Source organism: Symphalangus syndactylus, chromosome 8, assembly GCF_028878055.3.
Source record: "Symphalangus syndactylus isolate Jambi chromosome 8, NHGRI_mSymSyn1-v2.1_pri, whole genome shotgun sequence".
In the NCBI taxonomy this organism is placed as follows: Eukaryota; Metazoa; Chordata; class Mammalia; order Primates; family Hylobatidae; genus Symphalangus; species Symphalangus syndactylus.
The window spans coordinates 68,195,878-68,221,029 of NC_072430.2; the positions used below are offsets into that span (position 1 = coordinate 68,195,878).

General features: G+C 35.9%; 1 protein-coding gene and 1 non-coding gene across 2 annotated transcripts in view; one reads left to right on the forward strand and one right to left on the reverse strand.

Annotated features, from left to right (window-relative positions):
- LOC129487942 (cilia- and flagella-associated protein 47) overlaps nt 1–25,152 on the forward strand; it is a 477,840-nt gene that overhangs the window by 102,585 nt on the left and 350,103 nt on the right. Inside the window, exon 22 of the mRNA XM_055289494.2 lies at nt 4,298–4,436. Within this exon, the coding sequence (XP_055145469.1) occupies nt 4,298–4,436 (139 nt within the window). The remainder of the gene's footprint in view (nt 1–4,297; nt 4,437–25,152) is intronic.
- Nucleotides 11,443–11,549, reverse strand: LOC129489112 (U6 spliceosomal RNA). Its single transcript, XR_008659906.1, has one exon. It is a non-coding gene; the product is annotated as a U6 spliceosomal RNA (small nuclear RNA).

Sequence of the window (25,152 nt, forward strand, 5' to 3'; positions counted from 1 at the left end):
ATCAGACATTTTAAAATAGAGCCCTCAGTCTGGTCCTGTGTTAAACCTATCCCATAACTTCAGCTTTCCACTCCTATCATCCCTAACTTTGTGACCCAGCACTAGACTCGAAGACAGACAGTGAAGACTCAAGCCCCAGTAACTGTCGACTCAATTCATCATGACTCAGATTCCTTTTTATATCAGTCATTCTCCAAAATTGGAGCATCCTGTGAATAGCTTCTCTTCCCTGTCAGCTCTGATTCCCCTCACACTTAGCTTCCCTTCCCTTTTTCTCTGCCCTCTAGTGTCCCTACACTTCTATAAGTCCTCTGTATTTTTCTGGGCTTCCTTTTTCTTCATGATTTCTTCTTATTGGGAACCTGGCTATCTCAATAGCACTGTTTTTTAAAATAGCATTTCCTGTGAATCTTGCTGTGGGTCTAGAAGTGATCCTTTCTGGACGCCTTGTTCCCTGGGGTGATTTTTCTAGAGGATCCTTATCTGTTAAAAATACCTGCTTCTGGCTGGGTGTGGTGGCTCATGCCTGTAATCCTAGCACTTTGGGAGGTCGAGGTGGGCAGATTACCTGAGGTCAGGAGTTCGAGACTAACCTGGCCAACATGGTGAAACCCTGTCTCTACTAAAAATACAAAAAATAGCCGGGCGTGGTGACGCTTACCTGTAATCTCAGCTACTAGGGAGGCTGAGGCAGGAGAATCGCTTGAACCCAGGAGGAGGAGGCTGCAGTGAGCCGAGATCACACCACTGCACTCCAGCCTGAGTGACAGAATGAGACGCTGTCTCAAAAAATAAATAAATAAATAAATAATTTTAAAAAGCCTGCTTCTTTGAACTTTGTATTGTGTGAGTTTGCCAGTTCCCATCTGTGAAATCTCTGGTGGGTGGTCTCTTGTGAATAGTCATCTCCAGACATGCTCCTGGTCACTGCCAGCCAGACTCGTGGTATATCTGGTACCCTACTCATCTCATTTTCTGAGTGATTTCAGTATCCACATGGAGGTTTATCCAGAACCCTGGCCTCGCACTTCCTTTTTCTTCACATTTCTATTGATGTGGAAGAAACTAAGTGACACATTGAAAGAAAAGACGAGTCCTATCATTGTAATTTTCCTTTTCTTCACATTTCCAGTCCCCTCAGCTTCTGTTAAAGGCTAATGTCCATCCAGCAATCAGATGAAGATGACAGTTTGGGAAACATACTTTTTAGCAGTATTTGACTTCAAAATATGAGTCCATATTATTAATATATAAAAAAGCCTTAAAAATAAAATAATAGACTAAAATAATAGTAATATTATAATATGTATGATATTAATAATCAAATTAAGAAACAAAGAAGATGAACCAGAAGTGGAAAAATAAAAATGAGACACAAAATATAACCAGCTGCTAATGATTAAATGCTAAGATTCCAGGGAAATAAGATCAAGCAAAGTTGTTGTTTTTTCTTATCTATGAAATATCAAAACAGGTTGTATTTGAACATGAAATACTACATCTTTATGCAATTTATTCCTTGATGTCTGCATGCTAGTACCACTGCAGAAATAGATTATCATGGGAATCGGTTGCTTGCTGTTTTGACAAAAGCAAAACAGGAAAATAACATGAGCAGTATTTTAGGCTTCTATATTTTGGTTATAAGAATGGACTGTACCTAAGATTCTATGACAGAAAATGGAATTGGCAGTGGTATGGCCAGTTAAATATAAATAGAAACCCAAGTGTTTTGCCTATTAGGGCAATATGAATGACTAGAGCTGAACATATGCACTTTATAATACTCAGCTCATTTTATTTAAAACTGTTTAGATTGTCAGCACTGAGTTTATGAGTATAGCACAGCACTAGATATATGTACCTCTGAACCCATCAGTGCTTGTTGTCATGATCTTGGAGGTTTTGGCATGTGAGAAGTACTATTATTCTTCCCTTTTCACATTTAAAACATTCACATTCTTGCCTGTTTTCTACCTCCCACCTCTAGGAGTTTACCAAGGTACCATGGAGTAACAGGGTTGACCGTCTTAATGTTTTTTAAACATAAATAATGTAAGGTTTTGGTAAAAAAAAAATCAACACAAAGTTTAAAACATGTCATTAGAAAAAATGAATTTTTAAATTATCTGTAATGTAACTTGAAATGCAATAAGAATTTTCTCATACATATGTAAATATTTTAGCATTAATATTACTTCCATAGCATTTTCAGCTTTAGTATAGATCAATTTTATTTTTATCAATTTAAATTTCTAATAAATTATGTAATTTATAATTTTATTTTCAAAATTGAGATTTGAATCTAGAGCGATAATAATGGTATTCTCTTTGAATTAACCCTTTTTTGTATGGTTGATAGTAATGTCTTTAATCTCATTTTTTATTTTAGTTATTCATGTCTCTCATTTGTTTACTGTCAGACTAGTTTAAAGTTTTGTCTCTTTTTTTTTTTTTTTTTTGAGACGTATTCTTGCTCTGTCGCCCAGGCTGGAGTGCAGTGGCACGATCTCGGCTCACTGCAAGCTCTGCCTCCCAGGTTCACGCCATTCTCCTGCCTCAGCCTCCTGAGTAGCTGGGACTACAGGTGCCTGCCACCACGCCTGACAGTTTTTACGTGTTTCTGATGTTTCTGTGGGGCCATGGACATTTGGAGCTGCCTGTTTACCATTTGGCTGAAGCCAACCTTTTTAGTTTTGATAGAACCCCCAAACATGAAGTTGGACTGTTTCTTTTCTCTTTGATGCAGACTCTGTTTTCATCTAGACTAGACCACATATTCTTGTTTTCAAAATGAGGGGCTAGCACTATATAATTGCAAATATATTTTGTAGCTCTGAGTGTTAATTGTTTTATGATTCACCTGCCTAGGTGCCGATATTGTCAGTCCATTTCGGGTTTTGAATCCAGATGTATAAAAATCAGAGCCAAGGAATTCGCTTTAACTTTTTAAAAAATGTGCATACACTAAAAGTCTCTTTCTAATATATGAACAATTAACAAATGTATACAATTGGGCAAAAAATACCAAAACCAATATAGAGAACAGTTGCATCACCTTCTGTACATTTTTCTTGTGTGTATTACTATAGGCCGTGAAGGGTACTAGGCGAATGAGGGGGAGGTATCGATGGTTAATGGGTACAAAAACATAGTTAAAAAGAATGAATTAAGACCTAGTATTCATCCTCTCCTCCACCTCCAGTCCATGGCAAACACTAAACTGAATTTGACCCCATAATTTTGCCTTTTATAGAATGCCATGTAGGTGAAATCATAAGGTATTCATAAGGTAATCATGAGGTTTTCAGTCTGACTTCTCTCACTCAGCATAATAAATTTGAAATTCATCCACATTATTGTATGCAACAGTAGTTCATTCTTTTATTGTTGAAAAGTAAGTTTGTTATTCATTCACCATTTGGAGAGCATTTGGATTATTTTCAGTTTTTGGCAATAATGAATAAGTTGTATGAATAAGTTTCACTTCTCTTGGGTTAAACACCTAAATTTGGGAGTCCTGAGCTTTATGTGAAATATATAGTTAACTTTCTAATAATGAAGAAACTTGTTTTTCAAAGTAACTATAAAGTTTTGCATGCTCATCAACAATGTATGTGTTTTACGTGTTCACATGTTATTTTTGTTTAAGCAATTGTGATAGGCGTGAAGTGATATCTCATATGGTTTCAATTTGCATTTCCTTAGTATGAAACATCTTTCCATGTGCTAATGTGTAATTTGTATAGCTTCTTTTCTGAAGTGTCTTTTCAAATATTTCACCAACTTTTTTCATTAGTTCATTTTCTTAAATTGAACTTTGTTCTTTATGTATTTTGGATACAAGATAGATTTTTTGTGAGAAATGGGTTTTTGACTTATACTTTTATTAATAATGTCTTTTAAAATAACAGATTAAACAATTGATACTGTACAATTTAATTGCTTTTTAATAGATGGTTGCTTTTGTGTTTAAGAGTCTTTGCTTACCCAAGGATTACAAGTATTTTTTTTCCTATGATTTCTTCCTAAATATTTACTGCTTTGGATTTTATATTTAAAATCTGGTTCATTTTGAATGAATAGGAATTATTTTAAAAATTTATTTTTATTTTTTTGAATTATTTTTGAAATCATTAAAAATGAACCATCTTTTTTTAAAAAATGTAGTTCAATGTCTCAGGATAATTTAATTTTTTAAAACTGCTTTTTAAAAACTGCTGTTTGGCTAAATAAATAGTATCCCATATTTCCCAAAACAGAAATTAACAAGTATAATGTATTTTTTTTCTATCAGGTGAAAGTAGTTAAATTTATCATTCAAGTTCAGATTAATTTCTTTGAGTCTTCAAAGCTCTACACTAAATATTTGTCCAGTTCTCCTTCGAATCCAAAAACAGTACCACTTATCCGACCATGTTACATTCAAGCTACTGGTATGTACTATAAAATAATCAATTGGTGTGGGTAGCCCAAAGATTTACACTTAAGTGTCTAAAAGATAAAAAATAGAATATGCTATTTATTTTTCATAAATGGAAATATTAGAAAATAAAATTTTAAGAGGATTCCTTTGTGTGTCACTTAAATTGAGTCTATGAGATTTGAATGTTGATAAACAGCGCAGATATAATATCTGGCAAGCAACTTGCTAAAAAAAGAGAATAGAATTAAAATCAGGCAAATTTAGTACATTATTGTGTGTTCAATTTTAAGTAATTAAGACAAAATATAAATCATTAAAATATTACAAAATGCATTTAATATAAAATAAAATAATAAGAATTTTGTTTAAGAACATATCTCTATTCCAAAGGGATGGGTTACTAAAAGACTAAGTACATGAAAAGATGAAGTATTTTACAAATTTGAAAGTTTTGCTGAATATTTATCTACTCATTTTCTTAAATATTAAAAGATAAAAACTGATGTACTCTGCAAATTACGTTTTTGCAAGTTGGCTTTGCTTTCAATTATATATGTGTATTTTTCATGAAAAGAAAAGAAGTCTATATTTTGTTTTTTGTGGTTCTGATATTAAGTTAAATTGTCATTAATTATAAAATAGGGCGTATCGTATCAGTTAATAATTGCATTTGGTAACTAGTAAGAGAGGTCTCACAAAAATAGCATGCACATGATAAAAATATTTTACTCTCATTTAAAATCCAGAATTAGGAATTCCACAGCTGATATGGAGGCTCAATGAAGTTAAAGTTTTTCCCTTTGAATTAAGAATTTATTTTGGAAAGTAATCATCATCTAATATTGCTTCCTGAATTAGGTAGATAAGCTTTCAAAACATTTACTTGTTTGAAAATCAAAAATTAAGATAGCATTGTTAAAGGAAATTGGAAAATGTAGAAACAAAAATATCTGAAATTCAAATATTTAGTGTTCTTAGTATTTTGATACCTTTTTTGTTCCATACATCGCTTTTGTTAATGTATTTTTTTAATATGCTTGTGATCTTACTGCTTATGCTAAGGTGAAACCAGCTCTGTTTCATTTTATTTTTTAATTTTTAATTTTTGGGGGCACATAGTAGGTGTATATCTTTATGGGGTAAATGAGATGTTTTGATACTGGCATGCAATGGTTAATAATCACATCATGGAATATGGGGTATCCATCCCATCAAGCATTTATTTTTTGTGTTACAAACAATTCAATGATACTCCTGGTTATTTTTAAGTGTATAATTAAATTCTTATTGACTGTAGTCACCCCATTGTGCTAGCTAATACTAAGTCTTATTCATTCTTTCTGATTATGCTTTTGTACCGATTAACCATCCCCTCATCCTGCCCCTCATCCACCTACTGCCCTTCACAGCCTATAGTAACCATCCTTCTACTCTCTGTCTCCATGAGTTCAATCATTTTCATTTGTAGATCCCACAAATAACTGAGAACTTGTGATGTTTGTCTTTCTGTGCTTGACTTATTTCATTTAACATAATGACCTCCAGTTCCATTCATATTGTTGCTAATGACAGGATCTCATTCTTTTTATGGATAAATAGTACTCCATTATGTATCTGTACCACATTTTCTTTATCCAGTAATCTGTTGATAGAATCTTAGGTTGCTTTCTAATTTGGCTATCGTGAACAGTGCTGCAACAAACATGTGAGTGCAGATATCTCTTTGATATACTGATTTCCTTTCTTTTGGGTATATGCCCAGCATGGGATTGCTGGATCTTATGCTAGTCTTTTTTTGTTTTTGTTTTTGAGGAAACCTCAAACTTTTCTCCATAGTGGTTCTACTAATTTACATTCCCATCAACCAACAGTGTACAGGGGTTCCTTCCCTTTTCTCCATATCCTCACCAGCATTTGTTTTTGCCTATCTTTTGGACAAAAGCCATTTTAACTGAGGGGAGATGATACCTCATGTAGTTTTGATTTGCATTTCTCTGATGATTGATGATGTTGAGCACATTTTCATGTGTCTGTTTGCCATTTGTATGTTTTCTTCTGAGAAATGTCTATTCTTTTGCTCAATTTTAAATCAGATTATTGTATTTTTTCTCATAGAGTTGTTTGAGGTCCTTATATATTCTGGTTATTAACCCATTTGAAGTTTGAAGTTTCCTCAAAAAAACACAAATAAAGCTAGCATATGATCCAGCAATCCCACTGCTGGGCATATACCGAAAAGAAAGGAAATCAGTGTGTCAAAGAGATATCTGCACTTCCATGTTCTTTGCAGCACTGTTCGTGATAGCCAAATTAGGAAGCAACCTAAGGTTCCATCAACAGATTACTGGATAAAGAAAATGTGGTACAGATACACCCTTGTCAGATGGGCAGTTTGCAAATATTTTATCCCATTCGGATATTGTCTCTTCACTTTGTGGATTGTTTACTTTGCTGCACAGAAGCTTTTTTAATTTGATGTGATATCATTTGTCCAGTTTTGCTTTGGTTGCCTGTGCTTATGAGTATTATTCAGAAATTTTTGCCTGGACCAATGTCCTGGAGAGTTTCCCCAGTATTTCCTTGTAGAAGTTTCATAGTTTGAGGTCTTGGATTTAAGTCTTTAATTACTTTTTATTTTATTTTTGTATATGGTGAGAGATAGTGGTATAGTTTCATTCTTCTGCATACGGATATCTAGTTTTCCTGTGCCATTTCTTGAAACGAGTCTTTTCCCCATTGTGTTTTCTTGGCTTTTTTGTGGAAAATGAGTTCACAGTAGGTGTGTGGATTTGTTTCTGGTTTGTCTATTTCATTGCGTTTGTCTATGTGTCTGTTTTTCTGCCAGTACCGTTCTGTTTTGATTATTATAGCTGGGTAGTATAAAGTCAGGTAATGTTATTCCTCTAGTTTTGAACTTTTGCCTAAGATAGTGGATCTTTTGTGGTTCCATATAAATTTTAGGATTGATTTTTCAATTTCTGTGAAGAATGTCATTGGTATTTTGACAGGGACTAGATTGAATCTGTAGATTGCTTTGGGTAATATGGATATTTTTTACAATAGTGACTCTTCCAAACCGAGAACATGAAATATCATTTTTTTGGCACCATTTTCAATTTCTTTCATTAATGTTTCATAATTTTCATTGTAGAGATCTTTCACTTCTTTGATGAAGTTAATTTCTAGGTACTTAATTTTATTTATGGCTATTATAAATGGGAATACTTTTAAAATTGCTTTTTCATGCTGTTTACTATTGGCATATAGAAATCTACTGGTTTTTCTGTCGATTTTGTATCTTGTAACTCTACTGAATTTGTCATTTATAATATTTTTTGATGTAGTGTTTAGATTTTTCCAAATACAAGATAATGTTTCTCTGCAAACAAGGTTAATTTTACCTCTTCCTTTCCAATCTGTATGCCTTTATTTCTTTCTCTTGTTTGACTGCTCTGGCTAGGATTTCCAGTACTATGTTGAATAACAGTGGAGAAAGTGAGTATCTTTGTCATGTTTCATATCTTAGAGGAAGGCTTTCAGTTTGATACTATCTGTGGGTCTGTCATGTATGACTTTTATTACGTTGAGGAATTGTCCTTCTATCCCCAGTTTTTTGAGGGCTTTTATCATGAAAGGATGTTGAATCTTATCAAGTGTTCTTTCAGCATTAATGGAAATGATCACATGGTTTTGTCCTTCATTCTGTTGATATGATGTATCACATTGATTGATTTACATATATTGTTCCATTCTTGCATCCCAGGGATAAATCCCACTTGGTCATGATGAATGATCATTTTAATGTATTGCTGAATTTGATTTGCTAGTATTTGGTTGAGGATTTTTGCATCAATATTCATCAGCGGTATTGGCCTATTTTTTTTTTTTTTAATGTGTCATTGTCTGGTTTTGGTATCAGAGGAATACTGGCCTCATAGAATGAATTTGGAAGTATTCCATTGTCTTCTATTTTTCAGAATAGTTTGAGGAGGATTGGTATTAGTTCTTTAAATGTTTGGTGGAATACAACAGTGATGATACCAGGTTTTCCTTACTAAGAGACTTTTTATTATGTCGTGAATCTTATTACTTGTTATTGGTCTATTGAAGTTTGGAATTTCCCCCTGGTTCTGCGGTAGTGCTCCTCACACGAGGGCACCAGTTGTGGGGGGTCTGTCCCTTGCAGACCCCTGACCCAGTGACAGATGAATGAAGTACACCGACACACAGATATTCTGCTTTGCCAGTCCAGCTGAGTGTCTGAGCCTCTTACGGACTCCAGCAGAGTCCTGTAAACAGTTGAGACTGTGGCCTCAATCAGTCAGTAAGATTTGCATTTATTTAGTAAAGATTAAAAGGTCATGAGTAAACATCACAAGAGGGTAAAGATTCAAGGCCAGGTTCCTAGGCCTAAAGCAAACACCATTTGCAGGTAATAAACTTCTGCCGACCTCCTCCCCCGAGTAGGAGGCAGTAAAGCACCTGTGGTAGGACAAAGGTTAGTCTTAGGTGCATATAAGTAAACAGGTTGGTAAGATAAACTCCACACATTCCTTTGTACTTGCACCCTAATCTTTCTGGCTCCTGCAAAGAGACCCTGGCTGCCTTCAGCCAAGCAATGTGAAGCTATGCAAACTCTCAGGCCTTCCAAGAGAGTTTGTCGCTATTACTGTAACTATCTTTAATATTTTTCCCACCAGCCTGACTGAACCCCAACATGATTCAATCTTGGTGTATTGTATGTGTCTAGGAATTTGTCAATTTCTCCTAGAGTTTTCCAATTTATTGGTATATAGTTGCTCATAGTAGCCACTAATGACCCTTTGAATTTCTGCAGTTATCAGTTGTAATAAGCCGTTTTTAAAATCTCTGATTTTATTTATTTGGACCTTCTCTCTTGTTTTTTAGTCTGGCTAAAGGTTTGCCAATTTTGTTTAACTCTTCAAAACAACAACTTTTCGTTTCATTGATCTTTTGTACTCTCTTCATTTCGTTTTTTAAAATTTCTGCTCAGATCTTATTTCTTTTTTTCTACTAATTCTGGTTTGTTCTTGTTTTTATAGTTTTTTAAGATACATCATTAGGTTATATGAAGATTTCCCTTTTTTCTGATGTAGACACTTATAGCTATAAACTTTGCTTTTAGTATTGCTGTTGCTGTATCCCATAGGTTTGGATATGTTATGTTTTCTTTCTGTGAATTTGTATAGTTTCCAAAATTCCTCTTATTATTGATTTCTTGTTTTGTTCAATTGTAGTCAGAGAAGATGCTTGATATAATTTCAAATTTTGAATGTTTTAAGACTTGTTTTGGGACCTGATGTATGATTCTTCGTTGAGAATGATCCATGCGCTGAGAAAAAGAATATGTATTCTGTAGCCATTGGATGAAATGTTCTGTATATATCTATTAGATCCTTTTGGTCTATAGTGTAGATTAAGTCAAATGCTTCTTTTTGGATTTTCTGTTTGGGAGATCTGTCCGATGCTGAAAGTGGAGGGTTGAAGACTCTAGCTATTATTGCATTCAGATCTATTTGTTTCTTTAGGTCTAATAATATTTGCTTTGTATATCTGAGTGCTCCAGTGTTGGGTTCATATACATTTGTAATTGTTATATCTTCTTGCTGAATTGACTCCTTTATCATTATATAGCGACCTTCTTTGTCTCTTCTTATGGTTTTTGCCTTGAAACCTATTTTGTCTGATAAAAATGTAGCTACTCCTGCTCTTTTTTGGTTTCTGTTGGAATGAAATATCTTTTCCATCACTCTGTTTTCAGTCTACATGGGTCTTTATATTAATAGACGAAGGGTGTTGCTTATAGGCAACAGGTCACTGGGTCTTGTACTTTTATCCATTCACCCAGTCCATTTACATTTAATGTTATTATTGTTAAGTAAGGACTTACTCCTTGAATTTTGTTATTCCTTTTCTGCTTGTTTTGTGGTCTTTGTTTTCTTCTGTGTTTCCTTCCTGTCTTCCTCTTAGGGATGGTGATTTTCTTTGGTGATATAATTTAGTCTCTCACTTTTTATGTTTAGTGTATCTGTTGTATTTTTTTGGTTTGAGGTTACCATGAGGTTTGCAAATAGTATCTGATAACCTTTCCTTTTAAGTGAATAACAAGGTCACACTATTTGCATGAAAAACAGATAAAAGAGAAAAAAGAAAACTAATAAAAACTTCATGCCTTAAGTTCATCCCTCTGCTTTTTAACTTTTTGTTGTCTCTATTTGTATCTTATGGTACTATATCTTGAAAAGGTGTTTTAATTATTATTTTTGATTGCATCATCATTTAGTCTTTCTATGTAAGAGTATTTTACACACCATAGTTACAGTGCTATAATATTTGTTTTTGTGTGTGTCCTTTTTTTAATTTTTCTATTTTTTGAGATGGTGTCTTGCTTTGTTGCCCAGGCTGGAGTGCAGTGGCATGATCTTGTCCCTGCAACCCTCAACCTCCTGTGTTCAAGTGATTCTCCTGCCTCAGCCTTCTGAGTAGCTGGGACTACAGGCATTCACCACCATGCCCGGCTAATTTTTTGTGTTTTTATTTTTTTAATTTTTTATTTACTCATTTTACTATACTTTAAGTTCTGGGATACATGTGCAGAATGTGCAGGTTTGTTACATAGGTATACATGTGCCATGGTGGTTTGCTGCACCCATCAACCCATCATCTAGGTTTTAAGCCCCACATGCATTAGGTATTTGTTCTAATGCTATCCCTCCCCTTTCCCCCCACACCCTGACAGGCCCTGATGTGTGATGTTCCCCTCCCTATGTCCGTGTTTTCTCAGTGTTCAACTCTCACTAATGAGTGAGAACATGTGGTGTTTGGTTTTCTGTTCCTGTGTTAGTTTGCTGAGGATGATGGTTTTCAGCTTCATCCATGTCACGGCAAAGAACATGAACTTATTTTTTTTATGGCTGCATAGTATTCCATAGTGTATAGGTGCCACATTTTCTTTATCCAGTATATCATTGATGGGCATTTGGGTTAGTTCCAAAAAAAGTATGGAACACTTCATGAATTTGCGTGTCATCCTTTTGCAGGGGCCATGCTAATCTTCTCTGTATCATTCCAATTTTAGTATATGTGCCTCCGAGGTGAGCACTTATGTGTGTCCTTCTTATTCCCAGTGAGTTTTGTACCTTGAGATGACTTCTTATTGCCCATTAACACCATTTGCTTTCTGATTGAAGTACTCCATGCATTCGTTGTAGGACGATTCTGGTGTTGATCAAATCCCTCAGCTTTTGTTTGTCTGAGAAAGTCTTCATTTCTCCTTCATGTTTGAAGGATAATTTTGCCAGACATACTATTATAGGCTAAAAGTTTTTTTTTCTTCTGTACTTTAAATATTTCATACCACTCCAACCTGGCCTATAAGGTTTTCACTGAAAGATCTGCTGCTAGATATGTTGGAGCTCCTATGTATCTTACTTGTTTTTGCTCTTTTGTCTGCTTTTAGGATTCTTTCTTTATCCTTGATCTTGGAATTTTGATTATTAAATCCCTTGAGGTAGTCTTCTTTGGGTTAAATCTGCTTGGTGTTCTATAACTTGGATATTTATATATCTTTCTCTAAATTTGGGAAGTTCTTTGTTATTATCCTTTTGAAGCAACTTTCTACCCCTATCTCTCTCTATTGCCTCTTTAAGGGCAGTAACTCTTAGATTTGTCCTTCTGAGGCTATTTTCCAGATCCTGTAAGCATGCTTACTTTTTTAATTTTTTTTTTAATTTTATCTCCTCTGACTGTGTGTTTTTAAATAGAGTGTCTTTGAGCTCACTGGTCCTTTATTCTGCTTGATCAATTCTCCCATTAGAACTCTGATGCATTCTTCAGAATGCAAATTGCATTTTTCAGCTCCAGAATTTCTGCTTGATTTTTAAAAATTATTTCAGTCTCTTTGTTAATCTTATCTATAGAATTGTGAATTCCTTTTCTTTATTATCTTGAATGTCTTTGAGTTTCCTCAAAACAACTATTTTGAATCCTGTTTCTGAACAGTCACATGTTTCTGATTCTCCAGGATTGGTCCCTTGTGTCTTATGTAGTTCATTTGATGAGGCCATGTTTTCCTGGATGGTCCTGATACTTGTAGATGTTTGTCTGTGTCTGGACATTCAAGAGTTATGTACTTATTGTAGTGTTCACATTCTGAGATTGTTTGTCCGTGTCCTTCTTGGGTAGGCTTTCCAGATATTTGAAAGGACTTGGGTTTTGTGATCTAAGCTGTATCTGCTTTAGGGGGCACCCCAAGCCCAATAACACTGTGATTCTTGCAGAATCAGAGAGGGACCACCTTGATGATTTCGAACAAGATGCAGAAGAATTCTCTGAATCATCAGGCAGAGACTTGATCTTTTTATTACTTTCTCCCAAATGAACAGAGTCTCTCTCTCTGTTCTGAGACACATGGAGATGGGAGTGGAGTGATACAAGTACTTCTGTGGCCACCACCACTAGGACTATGCTGTGTCAGACCTGAAGCACAGCACTCGGTTTCACCCAATGCCTCCTAGAGCCACTCCCTGGCTACCACCTATGTTCACTCAAGGCCCTAGGGCTGTACAATCAGATGGTGGCAAAAACCAACCAGTCTTGTGTCTTTTGCTTCAGGACAGCAAATTCCCCCATTCCCCGGGTAGGTTCAGAGGTGTTGTCCTGGAGCTAGGGACTAGAGTCGAAAACCTTACATGTTTCTCTGATGTTCTGTTGTACTGCAGCTGAGCTAGCACACAAACCACAAGATGCAGTTCTTCCCACTCTTTCTTCCCCATTCCAAAGGCAGAGGAGCCTCATCACGTGGCCACTGCCACCACAGTCCCACAGGGAGTGCTGCCAGGCTACTGCTGATGTTTCCTTAAGGCACAAGGGCTCTTCAGTCAGCTTGTGGTGAATGCTGCCTGTCCTCGGACTCAGCCTTCAGAGTAGTAGGCTCCCCTCTGGCCCAGTGCATGTCTAGAAATGTCACCCAAGAGCCAAGTTCTGGAATTGGGAATCCCAAGAGCCCGCTTGGTGCTCTCCCCCACTGTTGCTGACCTGGTACCTAAGGTGCAAGACAAAGTCCCCATTACTTTTCCCTCTGCTTTTCTCACCCTATAGCCACCACAGCTCTTAATGTGCTGAGTCTCACCTGAAGCCATCAAGTCTCAGAGTCTCACCCAAGGCCCTTGATGTAGAACTTGGGTGTCACTGCTGATTATTCAGGACCCACAGGCTCTTAACAAGTGATGAATACTGCCAGGACTGAGTTCTCCCCTTCAAGGCAGAGGGTGTACTTCTGGCCCACGGTGTTTCTAGAAATGTCATCTGAAAGCTAGGGTCTAGAAAAGGAGCTCATGACCCTGACTGGTGCCCTATCCTGCTGCAGCTGAGCTCTTATCCAAAAGGTAAGACAAAGTCCTTCCTGCTTTTGCCTCTCTTCTCCTCAAATGTAAAAGAGAGGGATCTCTTCGGAGCTGTGCGCTCTGCAGCCTTGAGTTAGAGGATGTGTGATGCCAGCACTTACTTAGCTCCCCCAGCTGGTGGCTTATTAGGTCACGTGCCTCCCCAGAACACTGGCTCTGGGCCCAGCTCGGCCACTAGGACTCACCTAGGAATTGCTGTCCCTGTGGGCTAGACTGCCTTTCAACTTTATCTAGGGTTCCACAGCACTTTATTTTGAGGTGGCGAGGCTTGTGGGAACTCAGTTTCCGACTACTGGGATCAGTGATTCGCTTCTGGCTAGGGCTGGTTTAAACACTCCCTCCATGAGTAGATGCCAGTTGTGTTTGGTCCAGTTTGACTTTCTGCTCTAACAGGGCAGTACCGTACTGCCACTGCCGGGGTATTTGGAACGGGTGATGTCAGTGATTCATGACTGTTTTACCTACTTCTTCAGCCTCTTTCAGTGTTATGAAGTTGAAACCAGGTACTGTTAGTGCTCACTTGATTTTTGGTTCTTATGTAGTTGCTTTTTTTGTGTAGATACTTGTTAAACGGTGACCTTGCAGGGAGGGCCTTCTATTTCAACATTTTGCTGCACTCATTCTCTCTCTGTTTAATCTTAATAGAATGTTTTACTTGGATATTGTAGTTCCTTATTAATTATTTAAATTAACTCTGAGAGCTAGTGCAAAAAAAATTCATCCTGTGAGTGTCTCTTCTAGGTGACCTAAACATCATCATAAGCATTTAGGTTGTTTCTTCCTTTTACCGTCTTGTTAATATAAATATTGTGGTAGTGAAAATTTTTTGTATAATACTTTTTTTCTTATTTAGAATTTTTTGGAGAGATTCTCTAAATGGATTTTATTATTTCTGAAGTGCATACATGTTAAAGGTTCTAGATGAATGTTGTCAAAGAACATTTCTAAAGGGTTGTACCATTTTACTCCCTCCCTGGTGTAGACTCTTATTAATGTTGACTTAAAGAAATTGGCTATCTTGACTGGTAATTTCGGCTCACACCTATAATCCTAGCACTTTGGGAGGCTAAGGCTAGAGGGTCCCTTGAAGCTAGAAATTCGAGACCAACCTGGGTAGCATAGTGAGACCCTTTCTCTAAATAAAAATGAAAAAAAAAAAAAAAGGAAGTCGAATGTGGCGATGCACATCCGTAGACCCAGCTACTCAGGAGGCTGGGGCGCGAGTATCCCTTGAACCTAGTAGTGAGCTATGATCCTGCTACTGCATTCCAGCCTGGGCAGTAAAGTAAGACGGTGTCTATAAAAAGAAAAAAGAATTTGTATATCTTTCTCTGTGATTAAAAATACATTATTTCAATGTTCAGTTTGATTGCTCATGAGGATGAGAATTTCCTACCTTTGCTTTTAATTATATATTTTTATGTAACTTGTCTGTTCATATACTTCACCTTTAAGTAAAGTACCTTTGCTTTTTAAGTTTTTGTATTTGTCTGGTAGATCTAGGTGAGCTGCTTATACTATTTTATATTTAATGTGAATGTCTTCCACGATTTTTTATTGCCTTTAGTATTATTCATTTTCTGATAGATCTCTTTGTTAACTTTATGGAAAATCTCTCTTGTTCATGACGTCCAACATTGCTTGAAAATTTAGAATGTCTTTGTCAGCTAGAGGGTTGGTAAATATGTAACACTTTATTAGACATTTTGTACTTCCAAAAAGTACATATGTAACGCATTTACAGATATTTTTGTCCTTCCACAAAGATTTGAGATGTAAAATCAGACTTACTTGTGTTATATAACTTAACCAAAACCAAAGTTCACTAATGGTTCAAATGATACAAGAAAAATTAGGCAAAGATGTAGCATTTCTTCTTCAAGAAGATGAGATCTGTCAGACACATCTTCCAAATTGTTCTTTTCTCCCTCCCTAGGATTCCTTTTAGTTTTGAATTAACAGGTGAGTTTTTAAATTTTTATTGTGTATATTTAAGATGTCCAACATGATGTTTTGATATACATATACATAGTGAAATGATTTCTATAGTCAAGCAAATTAACATATCATCATATCCATCATCCCACATGGTTACATTGTTTGGTGGCAAAATTACTTAAAATCTGCTCTCTTAGGAAATTTCCAGCACACAGTATAATATAATTAACATTAGTCCTCATGCTGTTTATTAGATCATTTTGAATGACATTTATATAAACCTTGTTCCCAAAGAATGCCATTTTTGTTTGATGCTCCTTATTTTTGTACTCTTAATAGTTACATAGATACGAAATGCCTATATGATAAATTTCTACTCTTTGTCATCCATGCTCCATAAATTCATAAATTCCATGTATTTTTGATAAGCTCTCTATGCAGGTATGTCAAAGGCCTTCTTATAAGTCCATTGGTGAATACCATTTCAATGTTAACAAAAAACTCTGATTAAGTACATCATTAACTCCAAGGGAGTTAATTTTTTGAGAATTTTCATGTCTAGAAATACCATTTTTCCTCCCACATTTGAATGATATAATTCAGTTGAATGTATAATTTTATATTCAAATAATTTTTCTTCAAAATTTTGAAACTATGATTATATATGATGAGAGATTCACATGAAAGTTATCAGTATAAAATAATGGAACACCAGGAAAAAAGAGAAGTTTCTAAAAGCTTCAAAGAGGAAACATTGAGTAGCATATAATGGATGTAGAAGAAAAATAACAGATATATATATATATGGTATATATATATGATCGTATATATATCACTATATATAGACACATAAAAATATATTTACAGGATACAAATGCAGATGTCTTACATGCATATGTTGCATAGTAGTGAAGTCTAGGCTTTAACAGTACCCATCATCCAAATAGTGAGCATTGTAGCCAATAGGTAAGTTTTCAACCCTCGCCATCTCACACCATCCCGTCTTTTGTAGTCTCCAATGTCTACTGCTCCACGGGGTATGTCCATGTGTCTCCATCGTTTACCTCCCACTTAAAAGTAAGAACATGCAGTATTTGACTCTCTGTTTCTGAGTGATTGCATTGAGGATAATGGCTTCCACTTCCATCCATGTTGCTGCAAAATACATTATTTCATTCTTTTTCATGGATGAGTACTATTCCATGGTGTGCATGTGTGTGTGTGTGTGTGCATGCACGTGTGCATGTGTGTCACATTTTCTTTATCCAATATGTGCAGGTGTCTTTCTGATGTCATGATATCTTTCTTTTTGGGTTTATGCCCAGTAGTGGGATAGCTAGCTCAAATGGTAGTGCAATTTTTAGTTCTTTGGGAAATCTCCACACTATTTCCATAAATGTTGTACTAACTTATATTCCCATCAACAGTATATAAGTGTTCACTTTTTTCCATAGCCTCACTAACATCTGTTGTTTTTTAAGTTTTTAATAATAGCCTTTCTGACTAGTGTAAGATAGTATCTGATTGTGGTTTTAATTTGCACTTCGCTGATAATTAGTGATGTTGAAATGTGTTTCATGTTTTTTGGCTGCATGTTTCTCTTTTTTTGAGAAGTTTCTGTTCATGTCCTTTGCCCACTTTTTAATGGGGTTATTTGTTTTGTTCTTCTTGATTTAAGTTCCTTACAGATTCTGGATGTTAGTCCTTTGTCAGATGCATAGTTAATATTTCCTCCCATTTTGCATGGTGTCTGTTGACTCTTTCTATTGTTTATTTTGCTGTGCAGAGGCCTTGTAGTTTCAATAGGTCCCATTTGTCCATTTTTATGTTTGTTGTTTTCGGTGTTGAGGACTTGATCATGAATTCTTTGCCTAGGTCAATGTCCAGAAGAGGTTTTTCTATGTTTTCTTCTAGGATCATTCTAGATTACGGTTTTATATTTAGGTCTTTAATCCATTTTTAATTAATTTTTGTATATGGTGAGAGGTATGGGTCCAGTTTCATTATTCTCATGTGAATTTTAGGATTGTTTTTTCTAATTCTGTGAAAAATGTCATTGTACTTTGGTAGAGATTGTGTTGAATCTCTAGATTGCTTTGGGCAGTATGGCCATTTAATGATAATTGATTCTTCTAATCCATGAGCATTAAATGTTTTCCCATTTGTTGTGTCATCTGTGATTTCTTTCATCAGTGTTTTGTAGCTCTCCTTATAGATATCTTTTACTTCCTTGGTTAGTATTTTATTTATTTTTAAGCTATTATAAATGAGATTGCTGTCATTATTTGATCCTCAGCTAGGTTATTGTTTGTATATAGAAACACTGCTGATTTTTGTATGTTAATTTTGTATGCTGAATCTTTACAGAATTCATTTATCAAATCTCAGAGGTTTTTGGTAGAGTCTTTAAAGGTTTCTAGATGTAAGATTTTATCAATGAGCAGGGATAGTTTGACTTCCTCTTTTTCAGTTTGGGTGCCTTTTATTTATTTATTTTTTTCTCTTGCTTCATTGCTCTGGTGAGGAATCCAGTATATGTGGAATAGGAGTGTGAAAGCTGGCATCCTTGTCTTGTTCCAGTTCTTACAGCAAATAGTTTTAGGAGGACTGGTATAATTCTTTGTATGTTTGGTAGAATTCAGCTATGAATTCACTGGTCGTGGGCTCTTTTGGGTGGTAGATTTTTTTTTATTACTGATTCAATCTCATTACTCATTATTGGTCTGTTCAGGAGTTTTATTTCTTCCTGGTTCAATCATAGAGGTTGTATGTTTCCAGGAATTTGTCCATTTCCCCTAGATTTTCTAGTTTGTGAGTGTACAGTTGCTCATAATACTCTCTGATGATCTTTTGCATGTCTGTCATATTAGTTGTAATGTCTCTGTTTTCATAACTGATTGTGTCTATTTGAATCTTCTCTCTTCTTGGTTAGTCTAGCTGGTATAATAGCTTATCCATTTTTTAAACACTTTTTGAGAACCAGCTTTTCTTTTTGTTAATGCTTTTTGTTGCTTTTTGGTTTCTATTTCATTTAGCTCTGCTCTGATCTTTATTTCTTTTCTTCTGCTAATTTTGGCTTCAGTTTGTTCTTGTTTTCCTAGTTCCTTAAGGTGTGACATTAGGTTGTTAATTTGTGATCTTTCTTCTTTTTTGATGTAGGCACTTAATGCTGCAAACTTCCCTCTTAGCACTGCTTTTGCTATAACCCACAGGTTTTGATCTTTACTATTGTTTTACATTTTTGTGTTCTTTCAAATGGGGAACTCATGTCCTTTAGTTCTACAAAGCATTCATAAATTATTTCCTTGAAAATTTTCTATCATCGTTTTCTATATTCTCAGATTACTATTGGTTGGATTTTAAACTTTATGGATTATGTCATATATGTGTATATATATGTATATACATATTTATTTATTATCTTTGGCAGTCTCTCTTGTTGCCATTTTCCTCATCTTTTTATTGTATTTCCCGATATATTTCTTACTTGACTTTTCTAAATCTTAAAATATTATTTTGGCAGTTTTAAACTAGCGAGAGTTCTTAGTATTTACTAATTATTTCTTTATTTATAGCCTGTTATTTTTGGAAAATAATAACTTTTATTTCTAATTATAATATGATTTCATTGACTTTTTTCTGTTGACTACATTTTCACTATTTTTACTGAATTATTTCTTCTTTTATGTCTCTCTTTTATGTTGAATAGTTCTTTAATATCTATTGACCCTTGACTGTTTGCTCATGTTTATTAATACCTCTCAAAAGGCTGGCTTTATCATTAAATATTATATCACTGGCAATCAGGATACTAATGAATGTTTTAATTTTAGGAAGTATGTCTCAGAAATTAGTCTGTGATCTTTAATCTTAGGTGGTTTGGTTTCTTCAGAAAATGATTCTATAAAATTTGTGATAGGCAGAGTATAACTTATTTGTTTTAATGAAATAAGGCTCTCTAAGTGGTGAAGTAATATGCCAAAACAATGCTTTGTTTTTAAAGGTGTAGTCAACATATTATTTTCACTGGTTATTCCTAGTTGACAATTGTAAATGGAAAGACAATATTGCATGTGTCACTTTTTATGTATCTTTGGTAACATTGTCTCTTTTAGGATTTCACATGACAGGTTTTGGGAGTAACATAAGGATGAACACCATCCACAACTTTCTCCTATCCCACATGTCCTGGCCCCCTGTCAAATCATCCATTAATTTCAGTGGCATAATAAAGACACGTGTAAGATACATACATTTTTAGGATCGGAAATTGTTTTTATTTTATTTACTTATTTTTTCAAAAGCTGGTGATACCCTTTAGTTTTCATTAAGAATTACAATTATCTTAGAGGTAAGTTTCAAGAAGTATAGATTTTTTCCAGTAGATTATAATATCTTCTCTAATGCAGTGAGTATTTTTACAGATACCCCATTTCTTTTTTTTTTTCTTTTTTTTTTTATTATAATTTAGGTTTTAGGGTACATGTGCACAATGTGCAGGTTTGTTACATATGTATCCATGTGCCATGTTGATTTCCTGCACCCATTAACTCGTCATTTAGCATTAGGTATATCTCCCTCCCCCCTCCCCCCACCCCACAACAGACCCCGGAGTGTGATGTTCCCCTTCCTGTGTCCATGAGTTCTCATTGTTCAATTCCCACCTATGAGTGAGAACACGCGGTGTTTGGTTTTTTGTCCTTGCGATAGTTTACTGAGAATGATGTTTTCCAGTTTCATCCATGTCCCTACAAAGGACACGAACTCATCATTTTTTATGGCTGCATAGTATTCCATGGTGTATATGTGCCACATTTTCTTAATCCAGTCTATCCTTGTTGGACATTTGGGTTGGTTCCAACTCTTTGTTATTGTGAATAGTGCCGCAATAAACATACGTGTGCATGTGTCTTTATAGCAGCATGATTTATAGTCCTTTGGGTATATACTCAGTAATGGGATGGCTGGGTCAAATGGTATTTCTAGTTCTAGATCCCTGAGGAATCGCCACACTGACTTCCACAATGGTTGAACTAGTTTAGAGTCCCACCAACAGTGTAAAAGTGTTCCTATTTCTCCACATCCTCTCCAGCACCTGTTGTTTCCTGCTTTTTTAATGATGGCCATTCTAACTGATGTGAGATGGTATCTCACTGTGGTTTTGATTTGCATTTCTCTGATGGCCAGTGATGATGAGCATTTCTTCATGTGTTTTTTGGCTGCATAAATGTCTTCTTTTGAGAAGTGTCTGTTCATGTCCTTTGCCCACTTTTTGATGGGGTTGTTTGTTTTTTTCTTGTAAATTTGTTTGAGTTCATTGTAGATTCTGGATATTAGCCCTTTGTCAGATGAGTAGGTTGCAAACATTTTCTCCCATTCTGTAGGTTGCCTGTTCACTCTGATGGTAGTTTCTTTTGCTGTGCAGAAGCTCTTTAGTTTAATGAGATCCCATTTGTCAATTTTGGCTTTTGTTGCCATTGCTTTTGGTGTTTTAGACATGAAGTCCTTGCCCACGTCTATGTCCTGAATGGTATTGCCTAGGTTTTCTTGTAGGATTTTAATGGTTTTAGATCTAACATTTAAGTCTTTAATCCATCTTGAATTAATTTTTGTATAAGGTGTAAGGAAGGGATCCAGTTTCAGCTTTCTACATATGGCTAGCCAGTTTTCCCAGCACCATTTATTAAATAGGGAATCTTTTCCCCATTTCTTGTTTTTGTCAGATTTATCAAAGATTAGATAATTGTAGATATGTGGCATCATTTCTGAGGGCTCTGTTCTGTTCCATTGATCTCTGTCTCTGTTGTGGTACCAGTACCATGCTGTTTTGGTTACTGTAGCCTTGTAGTATAGTTTGAAGTCAGGTAGCGTGATGCCTCCAGCTTTGTTCTTTTGGCTTAGGATTGACTTGGCAATGAGGGCTCTTTTTTGGTTCCATATGAACTTTAAAGTAGTTTTTTCCAATTCTGTGAAGAAAGTCATTGGTAGCTTGATGGGGACGGCATTGAATCTATAAATTACCTTGGGCAGTATGGCCATTTTCACGATATTGATTCTTCCAACCCATGAGAATGGAATGTTCTTCCATTTGTTTGTATCCTCTTTTATTTCATTGAGCAGTGGTTTGTAGTTCTCCTTGAAGAGGTCCTTCACATCCCTTGTAAGTTGGATTCCTAGGTATTTTATTCTCTTTGAAGCAATTGTGAATGGGAGTTCACTCATGATTTGGCTCTCTGTTTGTCTGTGATTGGTGTACAAGAATGCTTGTGCTTTTTGTACATTGATTTTGTATCCTGAGACTTTCCTGAAGCTGCTAATCAGCTTAAGGAGATTTTGGGCTGACACAATGGGGTTTTCTAGATATACAATCATGTCATCTGCAAAGAGGGACAGCTTGACTTCCTCTTTTCCTGATTGAATACCCTTTATTTCCTTCTCCTGTCTGATTGCTCTGGCCAGAACTTCCAGCACTATGTTGAATAGGAGCGGTGAGAGAGGGCATCCCTGTCTTGAACCAGTTTTCAGAGGGAATGCTTCCAGTTTTTGCCCATTCAGTATGATATTGGCTGTGGGTTTGTCGTAGATATCTATTATTATTTTGAGATACGTCCCATCAATACCTAATTTATTGAGAGTTTTTAGCATGAAGTGTTGTTGAATTTTGTCAAAGGCCTTTTCTGCATCTATTGAGATAATCATGTGGTTTTTGTCTTTGGTTCTGTTTATATGCTGGATTACATTTATTGATTTGCCTATGTCGAACCAGCCTTGCATCCCAGGGATGAAGCCCACTTGATCATGGTGGATAAGCTTTTTGATGTGCTGCTGGATTCGGTTTGCCAGTATTTTATTGAGGATTTTTGCATCAATGTTCATCAAGGATATTGGTCTGAAATTCTCTTTTTTGGTTATGTCTCTGCCAGGCTTTGGTATTAGGATGATGCTGGCTTCATAAAATGTGTTAGGGAGGATTCCCTCTTTTTCTGTCGATTGGAATAGTTTCAGAAGGAATGGTACCAGTTCCTCCTTGTACCTCTGGTAGAATTCAGCTGTGAATCCATCAGGTCCTGGACTCTTTTTGGTTGGTAAGCTATTGATTATTGCCACAATTTCAGAACCTGTTATTGGTCTATTCAGAGATTGAACTTCTTCCTGATTTAGTCTTGGGAGGGTGTATTTGTTGAGGAATTTATCCATTTCTTCTAGATTTTCTAGTTTATTTGCATAGAGGTGTTTGTAGTATTCTCTGATGGTAGATTGTATTTCTGTAGGATCGGTGGTGATATCCTCTTTTTCATTTTTTATTGCATCTATGTGATTCTTCTCTCTTTTCTTCTTTATTAGTCTTGCTAGCGGTCTATCAATTTTGTTGATCTTTTCAAAAAACCAGCTCCTGGATTCATTAATTTTTTGGAGGGTTTTTTGTGTCTCTATTTCCTTCAGTTCTGCTCTCATTTTTCTAGCCTTCTGCTAGCTTTTGAATGTGTTTGCTCTTGCTTTTCTAGTTCTTTTAATTGTGATGTTAGGGTGTCAATTTTGGATCTTTCCTGCTTTCTCTTGTGGGCATTTAGTGCTATAAATTTCCCTCTACACACTGCTTTGAACGTGTCCCAGAGATTCTGGTATGTTGTGTCTTTGTTCTCGTTGGTTTCAAAGAACGTCTTTATTTCTGCCTTCATTTCATTATGTACCCAATAGTCATTCAGGAGCAGGTTGTTCAGTTTCCATGTAGCTGAGTGGTTTTGAGTGAGTTTCTTAATCCTGAGTTCTAGTTTGATTGCACTGTGGTCTGAGAGACAGTTTGTTATAATTTCTGTTCTTTTACATTTGCTGAGGAGGGCTTTACTTCCAACTATGTGGTCAATTTTGGAATAGGTGTGGTGTGGTGCTGAAAAAAATGTATATTCTGTTGATTTGGGGTGGAGAGTTCTGTAGATGTCTATTAGGTCCACTTTGTGTAGAGCTGAGTTCAATTCCTGGATATCCTTGTTAACTTTCTGTCTCGTTGATCTGTCTAATGTTGACAGTGGGGTGTTAAAATCTCCCATTATTATTGTGTGGGAGTTTAAGTCCCTTTGTAGGTCACTCAGGACTTGCTTTATGAATCTGAGTGCTCCTGTGTTGGGTGCATATATATTTAAGATAGTTAGCTCTTCTTGTTGAATTGATCCCTTTACCATTATGTAATGGCCTTCTTTGTCTCTTTTGATCTTTGTTGGTTTAAAGTCTATTTTATCAGAGACTAGGATTGCAACCCCTGCCTTTTTTTGTTTTCCATTTGCTTGATAGATCTTCCTCCATCCCTTTATTTTGAGTCTATGTGTGTCTCTGCACGTGAGATGGGTTTCCTGAATACAGCACACTGATGGGTCCTGACTCCTTATCCAGTTTGCCAGTCTGTGTCTTTTAATTGGAGCATTTAGCCCATTTACATTTAAGGTTAATATTGTTATGTGTGAATCTGATCGTGTCATTATGATGTTAGTTGATTATTTTGCTCGTTAGTTGCTGTAGTTTCTTCCTAGCCTTGATGGTCTTTACAATTTGGCATGTTTTTGCAGTGGCTGATACCGGTTGTTCCTTTCCATGTTTAGTGCTTCCTTCAGGAGCTCTTTTAGGGCAGGCCTGGTGGTGACAAAATCACTCAGCGTTTGCTTGTCTGTAAAGTATTTTATTTCTCCTTCACTTATGAAGCTTAGTTTGGCGGGATAGGAAATTCTGGGTTGAAAATTCTTTTCTTTAAGAAGGTTGAATATTGGCCCCCACTCTCTTCTTGCTTGTAGAGTTTCTGCCGAGAGATCAGCTGTTAGTCTGATGGGCTTCCCTTTGTGGGTAACCCGACCTTTCTCTCTGGCTGCCCTTAACATTTTTTCCTTCATTTCAACTTTGGTGAATCTGACAATTATGTGTCTTGGAGTTGCTCTTCTCAAGGAGTATCTTTGTGGCATTCTCTGTATTTCCTGAATCTGAATGTTGGCCTGCCTTGCTAGATTGGGGAAGTTCTCCTGGATAATATCTTGCAGAGTGTTTTCCAACTTGGTTCCATTTTCCCCGTCATTTTCAGGTACACCAATGAGACGTAGGTTTGGTCTTTTCACATAGTCCCAAATTTCTTGGAGGCTTTGTTCATTTGTTTTTATTCTTTTTTCTCTAAACTTCCCTTCTCTCTTCATTTCATTCATTTCATCTCCCATCAGCGATACCCTTTCTTCCAGTTGATCGCATCTGCTTCTGAGGCTTCTGCAATCTTCGCGTAGTTCTCGAAACTTGGCTTTCAGCTCCATCAGCTCCTTTAAGCCCTTCTCTCCATTGGTTATTCTAGTTATCCATTCTTCTAATTTTTTTTCAAAGTTTTTAACTTCT